At 38.9% G+C, this 25805-nt stretch overlaps 1 protein-coding gene across 1 annotated transcript in view; it reads right to left on the bottom strand.

Annotated features, from left to right (window-relative positions):
- Positions 1-5349: 5349 nt before the first annotated feature.
- Positions 5350-25805, bottom strand: part of eepd1 (endonuclease/exonuclease/phosphatase family domain containing 1) — a 39809-nt gene continuing 19353 nt past the window's right edge. The window contains exons 2-7 of the mRNA XM_057355709.1: positions 18378-18429; positions 11167-11277; positions 8577-8711; positions 6845-6983; positions 6114-6308; positions 5350-6015 (exon numbers count right to left, since the gene is read on the bottom strand). Of these exons, the coding sequence (XP_057211692.1) occupies positions 5819-6015; positions 6114-6308; positions 6845-6983; positions 8577-8711; positions 11167-11277; positions 18378-18429 (829 nt within the window). The 3' untranslated portion in view covers positions 5350-5818. The remainder of the gene's footprint in view (positions 6016-6113; positions 6309-6844; positions 6984-8576; positions 8712-11166; positions 11278-18377; positions 18430-25805) is intronic.

Here is a 25805-nt window from a genome sequence, read left to right as displayed (position 1 = left end):
TCTCTGCTGCTGTGGTTAAACAGTTCTGTATACTGTCTTAACTCTTGCCACAACAAAGGATGCCGATCCTTTGACTATGATCTTGTGCACACAATATATCCTCAAATTCACACAGCAACCCCAAAAGTAAACGATGTAGGCCTAGTAAAATTTGTGTTTTCGAACCTTACCATAGTAAATATTGGTATACAACTGCAGATAATCAATTTACTGTAGTTAATAAAAAGGGTTGTGGCAGTGCTCTGCGTGTTATACGATATACGTCTCCATTTTTCCTGGTGCTAAATAAATAAATATTGTTGGGTTATAATTATGTATATATTGCTGCCTTTTAACAGACACATAGGACATCTTTAAAATACTGTTTATTTCATTTATTTATTGGCAAATAAAAAACAACGGGGGCAATAAGAACGCAAGGGAGGCAACACAACTTTTCTCTTCGATGAAAAAAGTATGAAGCAAAATATGAAATTGCCAAATAAAAATGAATTGAAGCTAATTGTACAAATTAATGGGTTCTCCATACAAATGCACAAAAGGCACTGGATATTACATGGCATTTCAGTAAAGCCCTTTTCATACAGAGATCCCGGAAAATATGCGGAAGATTTGTCCCGGGATGACGGGATCGGTTGATTTTGGTTCACACTGCCAGTGATTTTCTGGAACCTGTGCGTGCGTTCACACACATCCTAAAGACATGTGACGTGTAATGTACTGTACTGTAGTCGGGAACGTAGCGCTGTCACGGTGAAGGAATTTTCCTTGCAGTGATATTGGCTTTTTTATAGTCCAATAGCGCAGTTTGCTATACTATAACCGCATTCCTTCTATATTTAGTGCCAAATAGGCCTAAAAAAGCTCCTAAATGGGGTTAGCATACATTGTTGGTTTTTAAATGATAAAGATATAAATTTAAAACAAAATAAGTACTTTTTATGTAGTCTATTTATTGGTACATGCAGAACACTGAAGAATGCGACGCAAGAACCAAGGTATAGCCCATCAGCTGAAGTTAAATATAAGAAAATATGAACATATGGAAACAAAAGCAAATTGCATGGGCTTGTTGGTGCAAATTTACAGAACCTCAATAAAAATGATAACAGAACGATGCGCAGTTTTAATAAAAAATGTGTCAGTAGCCTGTTTTTACTAGGCTACTTTAACTGCAATACAAAAGGCAATTATTTTGTTTTACATGTTTTTATTTAGAAAAAACAAGCATGCTCAGGTAGGGTCAAATCAGTCTGTTAATAAAAAAATCGCTCCTCCATGTCGTGTACATCAAGAGACGTACAAGACTTGTTTTGACGGTTGCTAAGCGATCAAGTTTATTAAAGTTCTACCATTGTAACTTTGTGTTGATCGATGAAGTCATTTAAAACTTGCTGCATTTAGAGGCGACATATTCTCTCTCAATTTCAGTTTACATGCTCGGGACACATACAAACACTCGAGACCTCCGAAGACAGCGGATATTTCAGACTGTTGAGCGAATCACTGGTACTTACCCTTCCCACTGCAAGAACTGTACTCATCCAGAGTGAGCGAGTAAAAGGGCTCGCAAAATCTCTCTGGACCCCTCACACCTAGCACACTTTCTCTTTGAACTGCTGCCGTTTGGTCGGCGCTACAGAGCACTGAGCGCCAAAACAGCCAAATAAAGTTTCTTCCTTCAGGTCATCTACCCCATGAACAGTTAAATGTTCTCCCCACTGTTCAATAAATATGTCCAATACTAAACTACTCACTTATACTCATATTTATTTATTATACATATGTTACTGATTTAATATATCATACAGCTATCCCATTCCCTTACACAATTTGTATAAAGCACCTTATAACTTGTATATATATGTAGCACATGCATACAATATAGCATCCGCTGCTCTTTTGACATATCTTGTTTTTTTTTCATGTAATAGACAATACACATATATTTATTTTTTTATATTTTGTTACCTGTGTCTCGTCACTTGTCACTTTCAACTGTACGTGCACTGGCAGCTTCTGTCACTAAGACAAATTCCTCGTGCGTAGCGCACATTTGGGCAATAAAGCTAATTCTGATGTATGTTCTTTGCGTTATTATGGGAAACTTTATATGAGCTGTTCATATGATAGTAAATGTATTATACTACTACAGTATTTCTGTGTGGGGAATTGTGGACAGAATTGTCCCACATGGTCATCTTGCAATATAGCCTACTTACGCTGCTACCACTATAAAGACAACGCTTACTATTGTTAATGTTATGGGTAGTGTTTCTTACAGTGATCATTTTTGTCATGGCAAAGAGTTAGACAGTAGCCTATACAGAACAGTTTAGCCACAGCTGCAGAGATGATTCAGGAATGGGATAAGCAGAGATGACTGATTAGATTACGTTTTATTTTGAATTATGAATGACATAGAAATTCACAGTGCTGATGATTTCCCCACGTTAATTCTGCCATCGTTATACTGGTAGTATCCTACACCGACAGCTGCAGTGCGCATTGCAATGCAAACGCTGCGCACCTTGAAACTCCACGCCACGCTGAATGTGCGGCGCGAACTAGCTGCTTACCCATGCAGTATCGGGGAAACAGATTATATTTTATCGAATGCCAAAATCGGAATTTATCACTTTGGTACATAAAGACAATAAAACGGCTGGCTTGCAGCAGACCAAATCAGTCCCCAGTCACCGGGATTGTCCACCCCAGTCCGTGCACGCTGTTATCAAGTCATAAACATTTCAGTCGTTTGTTACTAACATACGGACAATGCATATAAACACAAACAATCATTACTGAGTAGTATAAAGAAGAGGCCATTCACATTTCTTAGTATATCACGCATTTTAGACCGCCACTATCCGCCATGTTAGCTCCCTGAATCTTAGTGCAGAACAAAACGTGATTGGCTGAAGTTAGAACGTGCCCTATTGGACAACGAAAGCGGAAGTTACCCGATTGGCTTGCGTAATAGTGGGCGGAGTCCACCTATTTGTGGATTGTGTGCACGTTTTGACGTTAGAAATGTTTCAAAATCCACAAAAGCACAGAAAGCCATCCACAAATGCGTGCACTGATCCACAAATGCGTGCAGCGATTCACAAATGAACAGAAAGCGATCCACGAATGTGCAGAAAGCGATCCACAGATGTGCAGAAAGTGATCTACAAATAAATGCCATTGAAATAAATTTGTAAATATTTTTTATTTGCAAATCTCATTGTATTTATTTGTGAATTCCATTTCTTTTTGTGGAACGTCTAACATATATTTATGGTTCGCTTTTTGTGCATATGTGGATTTAAAAAATGTTTGTGAAACTCTCTATATTTATTTGAGGATCATAGTTTATTTATTCAGAATATTGCAACAATTCTGATCCCATAGAAAGAAGGTCAAAAGAATGTTTGATACGTTCATTTGTTACGGGTGGATTAATTCATTAGTTTTTTTCAGAATAGCGCCTAATTTGCAGCGCGCCGAGTTAACCACGCCTACTTATTTACATTCCGCGGAATACACGGAATAGAAAAATCTCTTACGGTTGACATTTTATTCCGCGGTAACGGAATATTCCGTCATTCCGCCCAGCCCTAGCTTCAACAATTTGTAAATCCGTTTCTATGCCACTAGAGGCATCCGCCACTTTCGCTCAACTTGATCTGTAGCGGGTGGCAGCAGAGCGCAGAGGATGATGGGCACGCATGGGTTGATGGGAATTGTAGTTCCCGCTTCCCTCAACTCGCTCCATTCGGCTGAAAAAACTACACTCTACCTGGAAGATCTATCGTCATGCGACCACGATAGTATCGAAAAAAAATGCTATCGCGATACTTCGATATTTACAATACCGTTACATCCCTAGTTGAAAGCTCCGCATTCCGGTCAGAAGGTTATTCACAAACACACAAATCACATTAACAATTCCGATCTATTTTTTATCCAACAGCATTACTTCAAACTGAAGACGTTATCAATCAAATTTAGTCACAAGAAAATATATAAATATATGCACAAAAATGGCTGTTTTGTAATAATAAGCTTACCAGGTGGATATCGTTCTCTCCCTCTCTCTCCAGCAGGGATACTTCACCCAAAAATGAAATTTCTGTCATCATTTACTCACCTTCGAGTTGTTCCAAATGTGTATGAATTTCTTTGTTCTGATGAACACAGAGAAAGATATTTGGAATAAGGCTTATAACCAAACAGATCTCAACACCCTTTGACTACCATAATAGGAAAAAATACAATGGCAGTCAAAAGAACTGTTTGCTGTCCTACATTCTGTGGTAGTCAATGGGTGTTGAGATACGTTTCTGGTTATAAGCATTATTCCAAATATCTTTCTCTGTGTTCATCAGAACAAAGAAATGTATACACATTTGGAACAACTCGAAGGTGAGTAAATGATGACAGAATTTTCATTTTTGGATGAAGTATCACTTTAAGTTAAACGCAGTATACAGGAGGGAACTGCGCTAAATTAACAACAATAACAACCAATAATCAATAAATAATAAGTTAATAAGAAAATGTGGAATCTCTTCAGTGTAGCACTGATGAAAAAAAATTCAATTACTGTTCATTCCTGTATTTGATCAGGGCTGCGTTCAGCCCCGACAAAACGTTGCAAAACGTTTTTTAAACGGAAACAGTGGTGCGGTTGAACACCCTGTTGTGATGACGCAAGAGTTGAACTATGGCAGGTGAGAAGGCCATTCTTAATGTTCTTTTTGAAGCCTGATGAAATCGGTATAAATACGTGTTGACTACTGCAAAATACATCTCTTCTACCATCTTCAATTGTTGCGTATACCGAGCTGCAGCGGACACATTTAAACGACTTTACTTGGACCATTGTGTGAGCTGTCTCTTTAATACCGCGTGGGTTATGTACATGTTGCTGCTGATTGGGCGAACATTCTTGACACACCCACCAAACAAGAGAAAACGTATCTCAAACCCTGTTGCACACCGTTTCCAGGAAACGTGTCGTGGAAACCAGGAAACCGTAGCAAAACGTTGCGCACCGGTTTGAGCTTGAACATGCCCCAGGATAAATATACTGTAGGCCTACTTCCTGTAGAATTTCCTGCCATTGAAATTTGATCGTGATGCTTTGAGATCTACAGAAACCTACAAGTTCTTTGTAGTTGCAAGTTCTGCATTTTTGCTGTCACACCATAGGACACATTTATCAATCACCCTAATACACACTGTGGCAAGAGATGCTAATGAACAGATACAGACAGGTGAGGTAGGTGATTGTTAATGCATTGCCATTGGCTATGAAATACCTGAAAAGCCAACTTTCTTAAGGTATGTTTTCATTTGAAAAACTGCGCGTTTATTATTTGTTAAGCTTTGACTACAAAATAACACATGAACATTTCTACATTATTTAGAATAAAACTCCTAAAAGGCTTTTGTTTGAGGCAATTTTTTATGATATACAGTTTTGTTTCAAAAAGTAACAGCAAGTAGAGCATGTTTTTTATGACACACAAACTTGTAAATATTGATTTATTGTATGCATTTACAAAGTTTTGGCACACAAAATTGATTTCTTTATTTTCAATCCTAAATAAATCTTTGTTTAAATATCTCTCTCTATATCTCTCTCATATTACGCCACATTAAAATCAAAGGGTTGTTGAATCTCTACAGTACATAGAACAGATCAACAAAACAGAAAACAATAATTTATCGCAATCTAGTTCAGTCAGTCATTGTGTCCATCCGTTATTCATTTGTCCACCTATTAGTCACAATTTTTTTCTCTACAGTGACCATGTAAAGTCATAGGTCATCGCTCATGTTTGCTCATGGTGTCTTCTCTCTCCACCACCGCCACTCCGTTCCCATTGCACAGATGCTCCTTCAGAATGATGTCTACGTAGAATTCTGCCACTATAGGACAGTGTTCAGAAGCTACCCCACCCCACGACCAGTTATCTGGAATCCAGGGATTGGTCAGTCCTTCCCTTACCACAGAGCAATGACCTGAAGGGGGCAGCACAAGCACAAACATTCTCCTTAGAAGTTATAACCTACAACTAGGTTTTCAAACTGTTCCCATTAAAGAAGCAATGCAAACCCACCGGTGTAGATCTTCTTGAGGGAGCGGCTGGTCCAGATGTTGTCCAGACAGCAGGAACCTTGTGGGGTTCGAGTGCTGATGTTCGTAAAGACAGACGGTGGGAGGAGGGCGGTCAGTTTTTCTTTCCTCAGGCACTCCATCTCAGGGCTGTCCGGAGCTGTGCCAAAGTGTCCGAGTACCAGCAACTCACGCTCGCCTGCATAAGCAACACCAGCAAAAGCTTAACTCATTAAATGTAAATGTAATATTTTTACAAATAGCTCAGAAATCTTAACAGAATGGAAGAACTGACTTTTAAGGTTCCAGACCTGATGAGCAAAGTTTATAGTCACTCCTCAATAATATGCTGCAGCACAGCATAATCAGGAATTGATGTCTATGAAGTGATTTATCAGCCCACAGTGAAAAGAAATGAGTCATGATTATTTGCTTATAAGAAAATCAAGCCTGATTTAGAACCATTGACCATGTTAATAAAATGTCCCAGATATTTAAAAGTGACATTTTTAATTATCTGGGACATTTTTGCACTTCCTGTCGCATTTTACCCTTACCTGGTCAATTTTTATCTGTGTAGTGAGTTACACAGTACGAGTAAATATACAACAAACGTGTGACCAGTGCTTCAGTCTGTTAGCATCATGGTGCTCACTGAGACTGACACAGAGAAGAGATAAGGTGCTCTTTTATAACCTTTGAGATACATGCTGTAATACACAACATGTTATGTACCTTTGAGAGTTTCCTGGATACCAGTGTTTAGTCTATAGGCCTTGAGCTCCTCAGTGGAGCCATTTTTCCCCTTCTGTTCTCCAACCGATGGTGTCGCTGACAGGTGCAAATTAACCAGCGTAAGCTCTGACGATCCAATCTGGTTAAAATGGGTGAGATTCGGGAGTGTTTTTATTTATATTAATGGTATTAAAGGCACTTTAATACCAAGCATCTTACACGGCATTCAAGTTATGCATTTTAATCCATTTGTGTGCTGCTTGGGATTAAGCCCTAAACCTTTACATTGCTGTCGCAATGTATTGCATGTCGTATTTTATGATGAAAAAGAACTAATATAACAACATTGAAGGTTTCTCATTCCATAAAATGATACACTGTAAAAATATTTTGTCAAATATTGTTAACAAAAAGTCCTTTCAAAGCTTTTTTTATGCAATATTCCATAAATAAATCAAGTAAAATTACCTAAATTATTTAAGCACAATGTCACATGCTAAACTTAAATAAATCAAGAAGGAATACAAATGTATGAGTTAACCTCCTTTTTAACTTCTATTTAACATTTATTATGGTTAACATATATGATGTACAAGCAAGCTGAGAGTATTGGCATTATTGGTATCTCAGTATTGCATTAGCGCCATTACTGTTCACTGAGTGAAGAAAACACATTCTAAGCTCCTCCATAACCTAAGCAAGCACCACTCTTCTGAACGATGGTAACCACACAAACTCAAAAATAGAAACAGAATCTCTTCTAAATTTTAAAGACAACTGAACAATAAACACTATCACTTTTTTACAAAAATTACTCTCCTAATGCTGTTGCATGCAAAGCATGCTGGGAACTCTAAACCCACTGCTCAGGTAGTCGCATTAACAAAAAGAATGCATGTAGTCCCACCACAAAATAATTAAGTAAAGATCATTTATAGAAGTTTAAGTGGGTTTAACATGATAACATTAAGTTGAATTCACTCAAGCTGTGTCCGAAATGACATACTAAACACTATGCACTTAAACTATGCACTATGCAAAATTCAGTGTATGAATTTTAGAAGGGTAGTATCGTCCCAAATGGAATACTAACGGTTTTATACTAACCGGAAGTATATCAGTTTCCCAGACAAGCGCAAATGACGTTAGTCGCACGGTGCAATGCGTGTGAATAAAAATCAATTTGTGCATTGTACATTTAATGTAGTTTTCATATGTTTTGCCCAGGATTACTTTAGCCATCATCAGATTGAAGCGTTATCACTCTGCAGGAGAGTTTTGCTTGAGCAGCGTCTGATAACCCTGCCTCCCTTCCGTAAGCGAAACTGAGACCGTAGAGTGTGTGAAGTGTCCACAGTTCCACACTTCATATTTTCGGTCGAAAAAGTGCATCATCCGGGTACTTACAATGCAATTCTTTTATGAGGATTTTCAATGTGAACGCACTATTTATACTACAAAATGGCGTAGAATAGTGGGACGCACCTTCAATAATTTGTGCATTTACTAGATTTTTCCCATAATTTTAACTCAAATTTTGGTAAAAAAAAAAACGAACACAATTTTATTAAGTAAAATTAACTCAATTAATTTTATGAAATCTACAACGACAGAATCATTTTTTACAGTGTACAAGTCTTGCATTTTTATTTTAGTCTGTTAATTTAAGACAATTACATTAGACATTAGTCAAATCAAAATCTTAAAGAGCTTGTATTACAGATACACTTACATAAAAACGGCCTAGATATGGCTGAGGATGCGGATGTTTTCCATTTCCATTTGTTGCAGAATTTTCCAAGACAGTGATATCCTTCATTTGAATCCCAGAAGAGCAGTCCCACAGGAACCCCGAGTACTCTGCCCCCTGACACAATATATATTCAAATATCAATATTCCACCAAACCACAAAACACTGTAAAGCTAATGAAAAAATATCATTAGCTTTAGTCCATGCTCCTTAAAAAAAGTTGTATGCACTGTATTGCATGTTTTGTGAAGCAGTACAATAGCTATGTGTGAGGAACAGTGTTAGTTAAGGTAAATGTAACTAATTAATAATTACATTATTAATATTATTACTTTCCCTGTCTTCGACTAATAACTATTTGAATAATCCTCTCTTTAATCAGTCTTGGTTATCAGTTTTAACAGTCTTTTTGTTCAGTTCGGCTTAATGGGCTTCGGCTTGTTCAGTTAGGGATATTTTCCAAACACGCTAACTAAATTTAGTTAGCCATAATAGTTTAGAATTTAAATAACAGATTACCGAAACTGTTCTGCTTTCAAAGCTATCTTTCGAACACCGCCAATAATAACCTTCATAACAATAGCAGCCAGATAATACTGTACATGTTTTTTTCTTCTAGGGGCCTACAGCACAACGTGACAACAGAGTCAATATTTGCATTGATAAGAGAATTAATTGTTGATTGTTCACATGTGATGTCTGTGTTTAGCTAAAGGCCAGCTTAATATGTGTCAGGTTAGTTTCTCATATTACAGTGATGCCACACTTACATGCACAAAGAAAGCACGGATGAAAAAGACCAATGGGGAGGTGGGGAATGTACACACTGCTTGTTTGTGTCAAAACACTTATCTACTGAATCATTAGGTGTATTTCTAATACAGTGTAGTTTGTATTGAAAAGAAATGGTGACTATATTAAATAGGAAGATTTATCCCACGCACTTCTTAAAATGAAAATGTAATAGTTGTTTTTAACTAACTTGTCTTCAGTTATGGTTCTCTAGAACAGTATTCTAATGTTAGCACATGGGCAAATATAAGTACTATCTATATTTAAATACAGTACTTTCAGATATCACACAACTACTCAACATGATTCTAAATTTCACACATATCCTGACTTTAGGAAAATATTAAACCAAGAACCATAGCTTTTACCATAACTAATGATCTATAAATAAACATTTACACCAACAGAAGAAATTGTTACGGTTATTCTAAGCTCCCATGCTGCAGTTTCACATTTTACTTAAATGCACGACCCCTTTAAATTTCAATAGATTTTGATCGGCTGTCACTGTTTTATTGTTTCTCAGCTGGAAAAAGCACACTGATCTTATTTATGTCATTGTATATATTTACCAATATAGTTCTGAATGATTTTAACTTTATGGGTTATTTTTATAGTTGTAAAGTGGAGTCCACATTTCTTTTAATTTCAGAATGATTTGTAAAACTTTACAGCAATCATTCATGGGAGGAATGGGCCTAAAACAGTAGTGTTGATGAAGAGCAGACCACAGCTGTCAGAATCTATATCCTCCACTATAATCAGCATTTATATTATATTAGAGCAAAGTCGCCATGGATCTTGGAGCAGACCAGAGTTTATATTTGCAACATATTTATCGCTTAGACATTTCCTGTTTAGGTAAACAATGCTATCCGGAGAACATCTTGTTTGTCCAGGCACTTTCTAAAATCTTAAGTTTTGGAAGAAACATTTTCGGAGTTCTCATAATGGTAGGCATCATTGGCAATGGGCAGCTGTACTGTGTAGTGCTGTAGCAGCACATATTTTTGCACTGATCTTCAACCCTAACACATTCTGAACATGACAGATTGACATAAAACAAGTTGAAACAAAAATGCCATAGTTGTTTCATGTTTTCAAAATGATAATGTGTGGTTTATTACAGGGCCAAAACTGAGCAAAAGTACAAGAAATTTTCTTGTTTATTCAAATTCCTCATTTATTCAAATTGCAAGGGGTTAAGCCATATTTGGACTGTGGAAGATTAAATCAGAATCTGAATATTTTTCTATGTTGATTTTCGGGAGAAATCTGCAGAAATCTGTAAAATTGACTTAAATCTGTCTGCACCAATGGCCTATTGGGCTGCAGTTGTATCGATACATGTATTGTCTGGGAATAAAACCTATGACTTTGATGATGTTTATGGGGGACCCCATTGGTGGTCACTGTATCAGAGCATAAAAAAAGCATAAATCGTCCTTTGGATGAGACGTTAAAACAAGGTCCTGACTCTCTGTGGTCATTAAAAATTCCAGGATGTCCTTCGAATAAGAGTAGGGGTGTTACCCCGGCATCCTCGCCAAATTCACCTCTATACATCATCATGGCCTCCTAATCATCCCCATAAGTACTAATTGGCTTCGTAACTTTGTCTTCTCTCCTGCCATCGCATCATCCAGGTGGATGCTGCGCATTGGTGGTGGTTGAGGATTTCCCCCCTTCCATGTAAAGTGCTTTGAGTACGCAGAAAAGCGCAATATAAATGTAATGAATTAAATTGTAAAACACAGACACAAAGATCTAAAAACCTACGTTATTGGACTGTCCAGTGGATTTGTCTGAAACAGCGTATTTCCAAAGACCTCTGGCACTCTTCCACTTGCGTACGCTGGAGAGGGTGGGATGATTCAACTCAGCACAAAACTGACAAACAAAGAAAGAAAAAGTACAGATGATCAGCACTAAAAACGATTAAACTTCCCGATGTTAGGAATCATCCTTGCTATAACAGAAATTGTTCAAAAACTAGGAAAATACAGAAAAGACATATTCATGACCGTATTTGTTATTACCAGGTTTAGTTTATCTTTTCTACTGTATGTATTAGCATAATGTCTTAATGCCTAATTTGAATCGAAACGTACATTTCTAGATCAAAGTTATCGTGAACACTTAGACAAAAAGAATCACAGATTTATCATTTTGGGTAATAATATCATTAAACTTATTAGTAATGATTAGATTTATTTGCAAACTACATATCTGTTGCATCCTTCTAATGCTGGGCTCAACCATATACTACAAAACTCTTGAAAACTGCATCTTTGAATATTCTAGCAACACAATCTGGCTCTATTCTACAGAAGATCATGTTCACAGGAGCTGGGAAATCCGATAACTACATCTGACATTCCCATTACCTTAACCCCCCCAGTTATGTTCTATAATTAACCAAGAGCCAGAGAGGGAGAGCTTCCTGTTAGAGGACCATTAAACAGACCCGAGAGCCACGGATACACAGGGTTCAACAGAGCCAGCGATATCATCAGCTAATCATTAAAGAGCTGATCTCTTATAATCAGAGACATGTGATGTAAAGCCACTTTTCAACAAGCAAGAAACCAAAAAACGAATTCCTTTAAATCTGCTCATGGTCTTGCACAGACTCCTGGAGTTCTTTCAACAGGGAAACACCAATCAGGCAAGATGCAAGTAATAAAAAGCTTCAAGTTCATGTACCAACCAGCTCTGACAAACAAGCTATATTTTATCAGCACCAGATGATAACCCAGTTCACAATAAAACTTAATGCACTAACAAACTCTTCTGATAGGCTGTGATTTGGTTGCCTCGGTGTCCTGAACAGAATAATAAAAAATCCCAGTGTACATCTGTATGCAGGGCAATGATGGAAAGACACCCGGTAGTTTCCACCACAGATATAAATAAGTAAATGCCGCATTAGCATCTGTTTCTATGAGCCGCTATAAGTTGGTCGAACGCCATATTGGAACACAGCAAGCCGCTCTGTGTTGCCAAGTATTTGTGCTGTTAAATTAACAATATAATACTCTGTATGAAGTATAGCACATACAAATATTGGGCAAAATAGTATTTTTTGTACATTTACATTTAGCAGAGGCTTTTTATCCAAAGCGACTTACAAAGAGTTCAGGGAGCAATAAGCGATATGTCATAAAGGAGCAATAAAACAATAGGTGCTAATACAAAGTTACTAGTTTCAACAAAGCTAGACCACTACCTGTTGAGAGAAAGAGAGAGGGTTTTTTCTTCTCATTTGTCACGTATTCACAGAAGAGATGGGTTTTAAGTAGTTTTTTTGAATGTTGTGGTTGAATGGATGTGGTTGACCGGACCGAGTTAGGAAGAATGTCCACCAGGAAGGAGTTGTGAAGGAGAAAGTACATTCGTTCCCAACCCAACAACCCAGAAAGTGCATTATGGGATTGCCTTCTCTATTAAGGGTACGAGCAATGCCTTACATCTTTGATTGCATCACAATTGTACTGCCTGAGCTTCTGAAACTGTCACGATATGTGTGGGGAAGAACCCAGATGCAGGCAGGCGGTGAAGGGTTAACACAAGACTTTATTAACAAAACAGAAAATAAACCAAAAACCCACGATGGGGCAAAACCGACACAAGACCCAACAAAGCAGAAAATAAATACTTCCCTCGATGGGGGATCAAAGAAAACCAAAACTAGACTAACAATAAACATACAACAAGACTAACCAAAAGACAGGGTAAAACAGGACAGGTTTCAGAGTAAGTATGCCAACAAGGTTTACCTGCTAGACACGACTCACACAATGGAGGACACAAAACGATTCAGCACAAGACAGAGAACACAAGGGCTATATATAGGGGAAACTAACAGAGGATAATAAACAAGGACCAGGTGTCGAGGATTAACACTGAAGGGAAGCTAACTAGGAACGAAAGGGCGGGAACAGAGACATGGACCGGAGAGAGAGTATATAAGGCCGAAAGGGTCAAGATCTCTCTCCCCACATATAACCTAAGGCTTTGCCATGACTCTGCCACAAGACCAAGAATAGACATGACATGATGAGGCAGAGTCATGACAGAAACAGGCTTGCTGTGAGTGAGCGCATTATTCCTTAAAACGCTGCCTAGAATAGCTTTGGCAATTGTGTTGCACTGGAGAAAGCAGTGAATGTAATACATAGATCCTTTGAGACAAATGCATGAGAGTGATTCAGTAATCAGATTCTTAACTGGAGCATCTTAAGGGTAGGCTCTGCTGATAAAACTTGACACTTACATAACTCACAATATTTGTATTTTACTCAGACAGTGGGCTAGTCATGTATTTTCTGTATAAATACAAGTGTATTTATAGAAACTCTTTAAGTCATATCTTACTCATGCTATAAATGCCTGGTCTCAACCCAGATAACAGGATCAATATTCTGTGTTTTCCTACTATTAGTGTGATATACAGCTCCAAAATTATATCTGTTAATGTTGTTAGCTAATAAATAATACATCAAATGTGTTCTTATGCTTTTCTAAGGAATCAGACATTGGTGGGTGATAAAACGTGTTAACCTACTTCCAAGAAAGTGTTTTCCTGTAAGAATGTGTCTATGGTTCAGATACCAAGAAGTGCCCATTTAAATCGAACACACAAAACCTTTCACCAACTAGAAACATGACTAAACTCAAACACTTCTCAAACTTAAACAATCGAACGCCTAATCTGGTGATTGAAAAAGCAAGAAAGTCTTTTTGATCATCTGTCAATGTGAGGAGACAGATTATCTGTAATGAGCAGCTGGCACTTTTGCCCGCTAGTAAACTCAATAATGACACACAGATCTGCGGTCACCAGGCATTCAGTGAAAATGTACATTATATCAGAGCAATGGTTTAACCACAAACTGTGGATACCATGGCAACAAAACACAGAACACAAACTGCAAACAAAACAACCCAAAACTGCATCTAAAAGCTAAAATATGCTGCTTCACAGACGGTATGCAGAAGTAGCAGGGCATCAAAACACATCAAAAGCCAATGTTGTGTGTAACAAGTCGATTTTTCAGGAAGCTGAATACCCAGAGTGTGCTAAAATATAATCTAGGCAGGACCAGTGACAGTAAAATGTTTTGGCTATTTTACAATTCCCATAATTTCACTTGTGACTTATTCTATAAATGTCCAAAATACTTAAACTCTTATTAAAGCCCAAGAAGCCATGGTTTACAGTGTTTTTAGAACAGCTAGGGGGGGTGGGGTTGGGGGGGTTGATAGGCACAACAAGAAGCAGCAAATAAAATGTATTTAAAAATATATTTAAAAATCATTGCTCTGCCAGACAATGCAGTTTATCAGAAACGATCAACAAAGCGGTTGCCAAGCAACACAGACACAGCAACATGGGTATCACTGTTGACACTATGTAATGCGGTTAGCTGTGTTGTGGGATACAGCTTGCGCCTCGTTTACACTGCCAGCAACTAGCAGCAACCGAGCGACATGATCTCATTCATTTTAGTGGTCGCTTAATGACACGAGCATCCGTTGGCAACAGGAAGTGGGTGTGTCTAGAAATAAGACTATGCAAATGATGAGCGACTTTCGGCGACGTAAATATCAAAGATTGCGTCACTGATCTATGTCCACCTTTTTCCTGGGGGTGCTGCTGTAATAATGATTATAAGTAAAACTTCTGCTGGAAGTAGCGCTGAAGTGGTGAATGGCTAACATTTAACATCAATTAGACTAAATGTGCTCATAGTTCAAAGACATGCATGTAACCATTGATACACTGTATGGTCCTAAATAAAAACATGATGAGACAGTAAATTGTTTTCACACAGGGTAACGTTTCAAGCTTGCAGGCTCTTCATCGGGATGAAATGTGTGCTGACAAAGTTAATAATAAATGTTTAGAGAACATGAAAGTCAATGTCCATACGTCTCTTGGAAATGCTGTAGAATTCAACCAACCAGATGACCTCTGCCAAACTCCCGAAGTGTTTCCAAATTTGTGTGCCTTGTGCAGTGTTGGGTGTAACTAGTTACTAAGTAATTAGTTACTGTAATTTAATTAATTTTCCCTTGAAAAAGTAAAGTAAGGGATTACTCTTATTTTTCTGTCATTTAATTACAGTTACTTCTGATGTAATTGAACTAAATACTTTGTGTAATATGTGTGTGTGCAGAAGAGGAATTTACATCAAAATTCAAAGTCTAACTTTAAAATCCGTGCTTTAATGTATAATTCTCACATTTGTAATTGATAATAATACTTTATGTACTTTTATATTATTTATTTGAATGACTTAAAAGAGCCGTTTCATGTCTATCCTTGAATCACTTAACTAATCAAGGTTGATAGGATATAGAAAGTAATTTGTAATAAGTAATTAAATACTTTTTGAAGAGAGTAACTTGTACAGTAATCTAATTACATTATCGAATGTGTAATTAGTAACTAGTAATTAATTACTTTTTCAGAGTAACTTACCCAACACTGGCCTTGTGTATTAGACAGTTAGCCCTTGGTCTGTGGGCATGAGCCCATAGAAAACGTTAACTATAAACACACATACACGCCGACAAAGTATTAAAAGCGCTTTTAGATTAAAGGGGTCATATGGCAGAAGTACGTGTTTTTCTGTGTTTTTGGTGTGTTATAAGTTGCCCATGCATGTATTAGACACGTAAAATTGCACAAAGGAAAGTGTGGGAACAAAAGATGCATTCTATCTAAAAGCGAATGCTCAACCAGACTTGCCTGAAATGCCTCGTGTAACCACACCCCGGCGAATCTACGTAACTTCGTAACATGATTTGACTAAGACCGCCCAAATCTACACGTAGTTAAGGTGGGCGTAATTGTAAATCTCATTGTATCGCCTATGCACTGGTGAACTGGCCAATCATAGCACACCTCGCTTTTCAGAGCGATGAGCTTTGTAAAAAATCAGTGCGTTTCAGAGAGGCAGGGCAAAGAGGAGATACAAACATGCACGGTATGTGGAAAATACAACGTTTTTTAAACTTTAAATGGTGTATACACATTGCGTTACATCTAAAACAAACAATAATATTCGTTTTAGCCGTGCAATATGACTCCTTTAAAACAGTGTGTGCGGATGTGCGCAAGCACGTAGGGTTTCTTTATAGCACAACAGCGCCATCAACTGGCCTGGCATGCATAATACATCATTTTTATTTGTTTTCCCGGATCCATGACTGCAGATTGCTTTGATAACGCTGTCGTGTGTACGTGAAACGTTTCAAAAACGTAAAGGAAAAACGTTTCTGTTTTTTATCGTGTAACCGTAGACCAGATACAAAATGTTTAAACTGCCTCACTGTCAGACTATCAGAGTCCAGAGAGACTTTCAGAACACCAGAGTCATGCTCTTTCATTCTGGGCTAGAAGTCACAGAAGCATGTTTTTCCATCTCTGCCTGTTCAGTCAGCACTTGTGAAAGCTGTCTAGAGAGGAAAGAACTGCACGGCGGGTTCACTGCGGCAGAACAGACAGCAGGGGTGTTAAAATCAGTCATTCACTGATGTGAATGACTCTCAGTTAGACAGTAATGGAGTCAAGAAGAAACGGTAATAAAGCAAAGTGAAGAAAGAAGCACGAGAAAACATAAGTAGTCATCACTGCAGATGCAAGCCTCTGCATTTCTGCACATTTGAATAAAGCTGATTTCTCTCACAACTCTCAATAAAAATACATTTTTGACAATTTTTTTGTCAATCTGTCACTTGTCTGTTGTGGTAAATGACAGAACAAACTGTTTAGTCCAATTACTAACTAGCTGTGACCGTGATTTTGATATTATATACAGTATATCAAATAAGAATATATATATATCAAATAAGAATGTCATAATGATATCTTACCATCTTTTCCCTGAATACATGCTGTCTGCTTTTCTAATTACATTTAAAAAGCATTGTGAAACCTGGTAACGTGGTATAGCGCTTCTTGTGTTATTGCCTTCCTATGATATATCACTTTATCGTTTCTCTTATAAGTAATTTGGATAGAAGTGTCTGCTGAATGCCTTCCTGTAAATGTATTGCAACTAAACTTTTATTTTATTCATACATTGAGAAGAAAAATAAAAACTTCTCTCTAAAAGAGAATGAAAATGTATTATCTCCCCCCATTTTTTCATTTTTAAATATTTTGGTGGGTCTTGAGATAGATTACACCCGTCTAGGTGGGTCCTGGAATTATAACATTTGGTAACCTCTGGTCTAAATCACTGACATTGTATTAGGACCCTTTAACAACTCGCCTAGTCCCTGATGGCTTTGTGGTGATTGGGTTGGGGGACACATATGTGAAATATGGAACACGATTCCCTTCTAGTCCTCTAGTGACACTGCTGCTCCATTAACCTACTTTATTAGTCTATTTCCACCATCAGATACACAGAGTAAGACCTCACAAACTTTCAATATACGTACAGAAATACACGTCTCTCTGTGCTTTTCATCTGAGCCAGCATGACCATATACACACAGTAGACAGATAAAAAACTCAAAATAGCAGACAATCATGATTTGGATGAATTAGATGAGAAAAAATAACAAGCGTTTCACAAAGAAAACCCACAAACTCCGGTTGTTGTTCATGATGTACATTCTTATTTGCAAGGCTTATACATATAATATTAGTTTGACAGAGAAAGCACAAGTTAAAGAAGCAAACATGATTGAATTACTGTGACTGTAATACACACAGGTACTGTATAAAGATGTAAAGAAATGTCGGCGCCGATAGCCCTGTGGTTAGTGCACTGACATATAGTGCCAGTACACTTGCGGCCATACCCGCAATTCCTGTCTCGAGCATTATTTGCCGGTCCCTCTCCCCTGTCTCTATATCCAACGCTTTCCTGTCTGCTCTCCACTGTCCTATGGTATTAAAAAGGCAAAAAGCCCCTAAAAAAAAGATGTTAAGAAATGAGATGTGTATTTTCTGGAAAACTGCACACTACCTTCTCTAGAGCCTCCCGGTCAGCCAAGTCTTGAACCGCTAGCAGCTTAATGCTGGAAAGAGAGAGAGAGAATAATGATGAGAAATACAACCAATGCATTAATAACTATTGGTTGAGGTGTCTAATTTGTATGAATTCACACACTTGTGTGTTTTAGTACAATCTGCTATTCATTAATTTCAATTCAATTCAAATGTATTTATTTAGTATTAACTTTTTTTACAGTGTTGCATTGTTTCAAAGCAGCTTAAATATACAATGTAATGTAATGTTATGTGTAATACATGGTATTATTACAAGGTTTCCCTCATGAATAGATTGTAATCTCATAAAATGATATATACTGTACTTTTTCTGAGACTATAGGACATTTAGTCAAGCACATTTTTCGCATGAATGGTGTTTAGGGGTGAGGCATTATTATTGCTTATTTCTAATAAACACTGTAGAGAATCTAGTATAAGACAAATGGTCGGAGTCATTGAAAGAAGAGCCATCAACCCCCACTCCCTTTTGTCCTGGTTTCTTTTGCTATCATCATCAAAAGACCATAGCAAAAACCTGGCTCCAGGGGTCTGGTTTTAGAGTTTTGATAACGTTTTGTCTCTCTGTTGGATATTTACGACCCCTATGCTTCAAAGCATTGGTGAGAAGTCTCTGTCTCATCTCTAACTTAACATCTGAGGCTAACCAGAGAAATGTCCCTGACAATAGGAACTTATGTGATTAAACTGTCCTTTTCTATACATATATCTAACTATCTAGGTTGTGTGTTGGCGCTCGTGCCATTTTAAATAGTCTGTCACAGTTAGATATACAAGTTTAATTCAGACTTTGCAATTCAAACCTGTCCATTTTTGATATTTAAATGTTTGTCTTTACAATTCCTCCTTGTATATATACATTGTGTGATCATAGAACACTTTCTTTTCATTATGTTATAATTGGGAATGATATTTTGTAAAGTTGCCAGGAGGTCATAAAGATGCAAATTAGCTGTTGAGAGGACAAAGAACCTCTTCCCTGCTCAACTCTGATTGGTCAATTCAAACTCAGGTGGGCATGCCCTCTCATGAGGTTAAATATCGAGCCTGCTCTGAAAACCTTCTCTTGTCTTGTCGTCCTCTCTTCTCTTCCGGCTTCGTCCCGTCCTCCGGTCTCTTCGGAGACTGCCCTTACCCCCCCCTCCCCCTGGGGAAAGGGATGGAACAATGGACTTCTACTGCCACGTGGTTAAGCCATGCGGGCGATCACGAGGCCCGCAACTTTCTGCAGGACTGCCTTTCTGAAACCTTTTGAACAATTCCATCTCTACACGCGCATATGGATATAGATCCAGCACAGAGCTTGCAAGTATCCGTTTCTATTTATAGAATAGCTGCATTAAGTCTGTGCCTCTTTGTTAAAGATGATTTTTATTGGTGTTCAGAAATCGCTGCCATGCCCTCTCTCTCTCTCTCTCTCTCTCTCTCTTCTCACTCCTTCTCCCTCCATGCTACCAAGCGTATTTGTGTTTAAATGTTTTGTTCGTTTTATGCAATCGTCATTGTTTTGTTATCATGTAGAGTTTAATAAATGACCATATATATTTACATTTGTGATGGGTTTTCTGTATTCACGCTCACAGACTTTGTCCCTTCTACTGTGTTTCGATTCGCTACCTTTGCTCTAAATCCTGTTTGGTAAAGTCACATTACTTATGGCCATGAGATAATGTAAAGTATATAATATCATTGAGGCATTTGCTGGACGAATGCATACAAGTATTGTAATGCTTTATATTACTAATCAGAGACCGTAAAATATGTATATTTGATCACTAAACTAAACTAAACTAAACTAATTCCTTGACTGAAATGGATGTTTTAAATAACTCATTTCATGGATATGATCTTGAAAGATCTGGTGGAGAACCATATTTGGTGAGCTTTGCTTATCAATATAATAACGTTATCTAAAACCGCTACAACATGTTTAACATGTCATGCGGGTGGGTGGTTGTCACATCATATGAATTAGCCAAATTGTGAAATATTTACGAACCACTGTGAGATAAGGCTGGGTAGACATTCAAGGTGTGCTGCACATTCTTCAATCAGATCGATAAGACATTCCCTCACATCTATAACTACCCTCATTAAATAAGCCTGTTTGCATTTTTACATCCTGTGGTGAAGTTGACCCCTAAAAATCAAATGATATATCTTGCAAACATCACATAATCCATCACATCACTCATGATGTTGATAACACTACTCTGCAAAGGTTGACAGCAAAATAATCAACCATTGTTTGTTTTATAAAGTAATCTTCCAAGTGCTTGAACAATACTGCCCACACCAGATGGAAAAATGAAGGAAAATGTTCTGTAAGGACAACAAGCACTGAAGAAAAATCTACTTCAGAGAAGAAAATGTATGCACATGGTTTTCAACTTTTGGAACAAGGTAATTAACAAAATTCTCATTTTAGATTAACTATTGCTTTTCCCTTTTGGGGGGATAAATAAGGGTGTAAATTGGATCTAATCATTTAGCAGATGCACTGCTATCCAATAACGAGATTTAGGGGCACATACTGTCACGATTCTCGGGTGAGGTGAGAGACAGAGGACCCAAGTGCAGACAGGGACGTAAGGGGTTAAACAAGACTTTAATAATATAAACATACAAAACAAACACCTACGGGGGGTAACATAACAAAACATGGAAACAGGAACAAGGACTAACTAGACTGGACTAATACTAACACTTCACATTAAACTACAATAAACTAGACTAACTAAAAGACAGGAACTCACCCACATGACACAAACACGACACAACAATGGACGGGCACAGGACAATGAAACATGAGGACTATATAAAGGGGACGAAATCAAGAAGGAACAGGTGCGGGACATTAACTAATTAACAAGCAATAACGAGACGAAAGGACGGGAACAGAGATTCCACACCGGAGAGAGGGAGTATATGGAAGGCCAAAACTGTCTATATCCACATAAAACAAGAAGTTCTGTCATGGCTCTGCCACAAGATCAAGAAAAGCAAGACAAGATGGGGCAGAACCATGACAGAAGCCCCTCCTTAAGGAGAGCATCCTGATGCTCTTCAAGGAACAAACAGGACTAGACAGACTGTGACAAAACAAATCATAACCATACATAACCAAAAACGTGATACATAGAAAAAAAACTCAAACGAGACATGGCACCGGCTGGATGGCCGGCTGGACAACACATGACGCCGGCTGGAGGGCCGGCTGGACAACACATGACGCCGGCTGGAGGGCCGGCTGGACAGTACATGGCGCCGGCTGACAACACATGGCGCCGGCTGGATGGCTGGCTGGACAGTACATGGCGCAGGCTGGATGGCCGGCTGGACAACACATGGCGCCGGCTGGATGGCCGGCTGGACAACACATGGCGCCGGCTGGATGGCCGGCTGGACAGTACATGACGCCGGCTGGAGGGCCGGCTGGACAACACATGACGCCGGCTGGAGGGCCGGCTGGACAGTACATGGCGCCGGCTGGATGGCCGGCTGGACAGGACATGGCGCCGGCTGGAAGGCCGGCTGGACAGGACATGGTGCCGGCTGAAGGCCGAATGGGAAGCCAGGCTATCACCGGCTGGGCAGGCCTGGATGTCGACGAGACGGGACAGGAAGTCGGTGGCTGGGCAGCGCTCTCTGGCGGCTGGGCAGCATTCTCCGATGGCTGGGCAGCGCTCTCTGGCAGCTGGGCAGCAAACAAGGACAGGAACAACACAAACACATAGGGTGTCGACTTTGACAAGCCTGGATACCAGCTGGGATGCCGGCAGGGATCTGTGGCGGGAACAGGATACCGGCGGTCTCGACCCTGGAGGGGAACCCGACGACCTCAACCCTGGAAGGGAGCAAGGCGGTCTCGATCCTGGACGGGGTTCCGGCAGTCTCGACCCTGGAAAGGAGTCCGACGGTCCCGACTCTGGATGGGAGCCCGGCGGCCTCTACCCTGGAAGGGAGTCCGGCGGCATCAACCCTGGAAGGGAGTCCGGCGGCATCAACCCTGGAAGGGAGTCCGGCGGCTTCGACCCTGGAAGGGAGTCCGGCGGCATCAACGGTCCAGAAGTGGCTGGTCCATTCTGTCACGATTCTCGGGTGAGGTGAGAGACAGAGGACCCAAGTGCAGTCCAAGTCTTAAACAAGACTTTAATAATTTAAACATACAAAACAAACACCCACGGGGGGGGGGGGGACATCACAAAACATGGAAACAGGAACAAGGACTAACTAGACTGGACTAATACTAACACTTGACATTAAACTACAATAAACTAGACTAACTAAAAGACAGGAACTCACAACAGTCTCAGCCAAAACAGTCTCTCTCCACATAAAACAAGAGGTTCTGTCATGGCTCTGCCACAAGATCAAGAAAAGCAAGACAAGATGGGGCAGAACTATGACACATACTGTATCTCCAAATTACATTTGCAGTGTAAATGCTAATATAATCACAGGAGACCAATTCTCTTGGTCCTCTATTTGTGGTAGAACTACCTGTAACAGATGTTAAAGGATGCATTACAAACTCCAGCACAATATAAAGTAATGGAATGCACACCATTTGTAAATACATACAGGCTGGTACCCATGTGGTACTGAAACTGAGAGAATAGTAATCAAAGCAATCTGTTCTTCTACGAATTGCACATGCAATAAGTCACTACTGACCCATCACCAGGAAGGACTGCTGGGTTTTAGCAGAAAGTTGAGAAAGCTCCACATAGGAGACACTTCACAGCCTGATGGAATTAGTAAGTCTATAAAAAAAGAGCCATTGTTTCCTTCGTTCCCCTAACATGATGAACACACCTCCCATCCTGTGTGCTGAAGCTGCAGCTGCTGAGGAACTTTAAGGACCAACATTACTGGCCGGTTGGTCGTACCTCCTCCTATATCACAATTTTGATTGGCTCTGATCTCTGGATCCAATCCTACACCAGTACATTTCAAGAACTTAAACAAAATGATCAGGACGATCAGTGCAGTTACTGGACACGTCTTTGACAAATTCAAGAACTGCCTGTCCCCGAGGCTCTGGAGTCCGGACTTACCTCCCACACCTTGTGTTGTCCAACCATTCCTTCCTTAACATTATGAGAACAACATGCACAGATTCACTGTTCTCAGAATACAATTCTACTCTGTGTTGGTAACCTGTAAATATTTTTGTCAAAAATAAAAGCAACAAACACATCACTACTAGTCCCAATGGGAAATTCAGGCAGGTAAGCAATTTAGCACATTAAAGTCTCCTTTTGAATCGATTAAGCATGTATGTCTGTCAGATCTCTGCTTTTATATGATGAAAATTGTAATAAGCGCTGTAAAAATAAACTAAAATGAAAATGACTAAATATCCACAACACACTAAACAACCAAAGACATGTTACATACATGCTACTTTGTAAAGAAACACTAAGCATCTGGGTATGTACATAGACTGGATAGCTGCCTTTCATGTTTAAATTCATAGAGAGACATCATCAGAGAGACCCTGTAAATTACTATTCCCAGCACAGACCCTGCAACATTCACTATGAAGACTAATTTATGGTCGTGTGTAGGACCTATGCCGTAGCCAACATGCCGGTTTTCCTTTATACATCTGCGTTGTAGTCCGTGTCGACAGGCAATGACCACTACTCGTCAGTGTTGGTTGTGTAACCAAGACAAGAGCCGAGGAAAAAGCAACTTGTTGTGTGCGTTGACTGAGAAGCAGTGTTAGAGGCAGTGTTAATTTCGTTAACGAAAACTATGACGAAAAGTATTCGTTAACGACATGTTTTCACTGACGAAAACGAGACGATAACTAAATAAAAATGAATGCATTATAACGAAAACTGTAATAAAAATATACTGACATTTTCGTCAACTAATAAAAACGAGACGAAAATATTCTTGTCCCACCTGGCGGACATCAGTTTGCGCGCATGTGCTGCTTATCTCATATAAACGGTAGAGAGAAGTCTCTGGGAGAAGGGGAAGCACACACATGTATTCTGTGTCTCCACGCGGGTTACAAAGCGTCTTATTTTCTTCACGATCGCCGGTAAAACGCCGCAAACTTGAAGCGCGACTGCAGGCGAGTCACCCCGAAACACATTACGAAGGCAAGCTCAAAGGTTTTATATGCCAATGTTAACTTAACAGGAGCTGCTGCATAACGTGAAATGCAACATAGAGTCAGCCAAAAGAAACCAGCGCTGTCCTCTACTGATTATAGAAGTGATGAAGTGAGTCGAACTGTACATTCCAACCAAATATGTAACATGTTTGCATGACTAAAGAAATGTAATACAATTGATATAATATGTCTTTTTGAAAGCTATTCTCATTCATTGCTGTCTCAAGCAAAGACAGTGCGCTCTTTCTTCAAATAGGCATGCCATGAGCCAATAGCCTTTGAGTGTGAGCCCTGTCAGAGCGTTTCATTGGTTGAATGAACTGAATGAATACGCCCTACTTAACGAGTCAATTGAGTCAAATGGAATTGAACGAACTGGAACATGTCGTTCATGGTCTAATACTCTGCGTTCCAACAATGCATATCTAGTTACTGGAATTTTCTGAAAAATAAAGGTAATGACCTGGTTTAATTTCATTCTAAGGTGAAGTAAATTATGTCAAAACAGTTGAATCTTTGTATGGAACATTTAATTACACCAAGTAAATGATTTAAACCATTTAGATTTTAGTAGACTAAATATAATGTATATTTATTAGACTAAAATGTTTTTCATATTTCGTCGACTAAAACTAGACTAAAACTAAAATGATGGGGTTGACTAAAATGTGACTAAAACTAAATTGCATTTTCGTCAAAAGACTATGACTAAAACTAAATCAAAATTTGCTGTCAAAATTAACACTGGTTAGAGGTAAGGAAACAGTCACTTTTGTTAATTTTTTTTTAATTTTTTTAAACTTTTGCTTTACTTGTTAAATACAGAACAACGAATTTACTTAGAAAATTCATTCGGAAATGCATACGAGTAAACGTGACGCTATCGTTGAGTTTTTGTGACCTGAGGGAGGTCTGTGTCTTTGGTGTGTTATAAATTGCCTATGCATGTATTAGACACATAAAATTGCAAAAAGTGTCGGAACAAAAGATGCATTCTATCTAAAAGCGAATGCTCACCCATAACTGCCTGAAATGCCTCGTGTAACCACACCCCCACAAATTTACGTCATTTTGTGGTATGCCTTGACTAAGACCGCCCAAATCTATATGCAAGTAAGGTGGGTGTACTTGTAAATCTCATTGTATCGTCGCCGCCGCAGCCATGTCGTGGAGACGCTGTGTTTCGTTGCGAAAAGAAAGCCTCTTTGTTTGCTCTTGCTCTCAAGTGTGTGCAGCGTATTTCACAGATGA

This window comes from Triplophysa rosa, linkage group LG16 (assembly GCF_024868665.1).
Source record: "Triplophysa rosa linkage group LG16, Trosa_1v2, whole genome shotgun sequence".
Classification (NCBI taxonomy): Eukaryota; Metazoa; Chordata; class Actinopteri; order Cypriniformes; family Nemacheilidae; genus Triplophysa; species Triplophysa rosa.
This window is presented reverse-complemented; position numbering and strand designations above follow the sequence as displayed.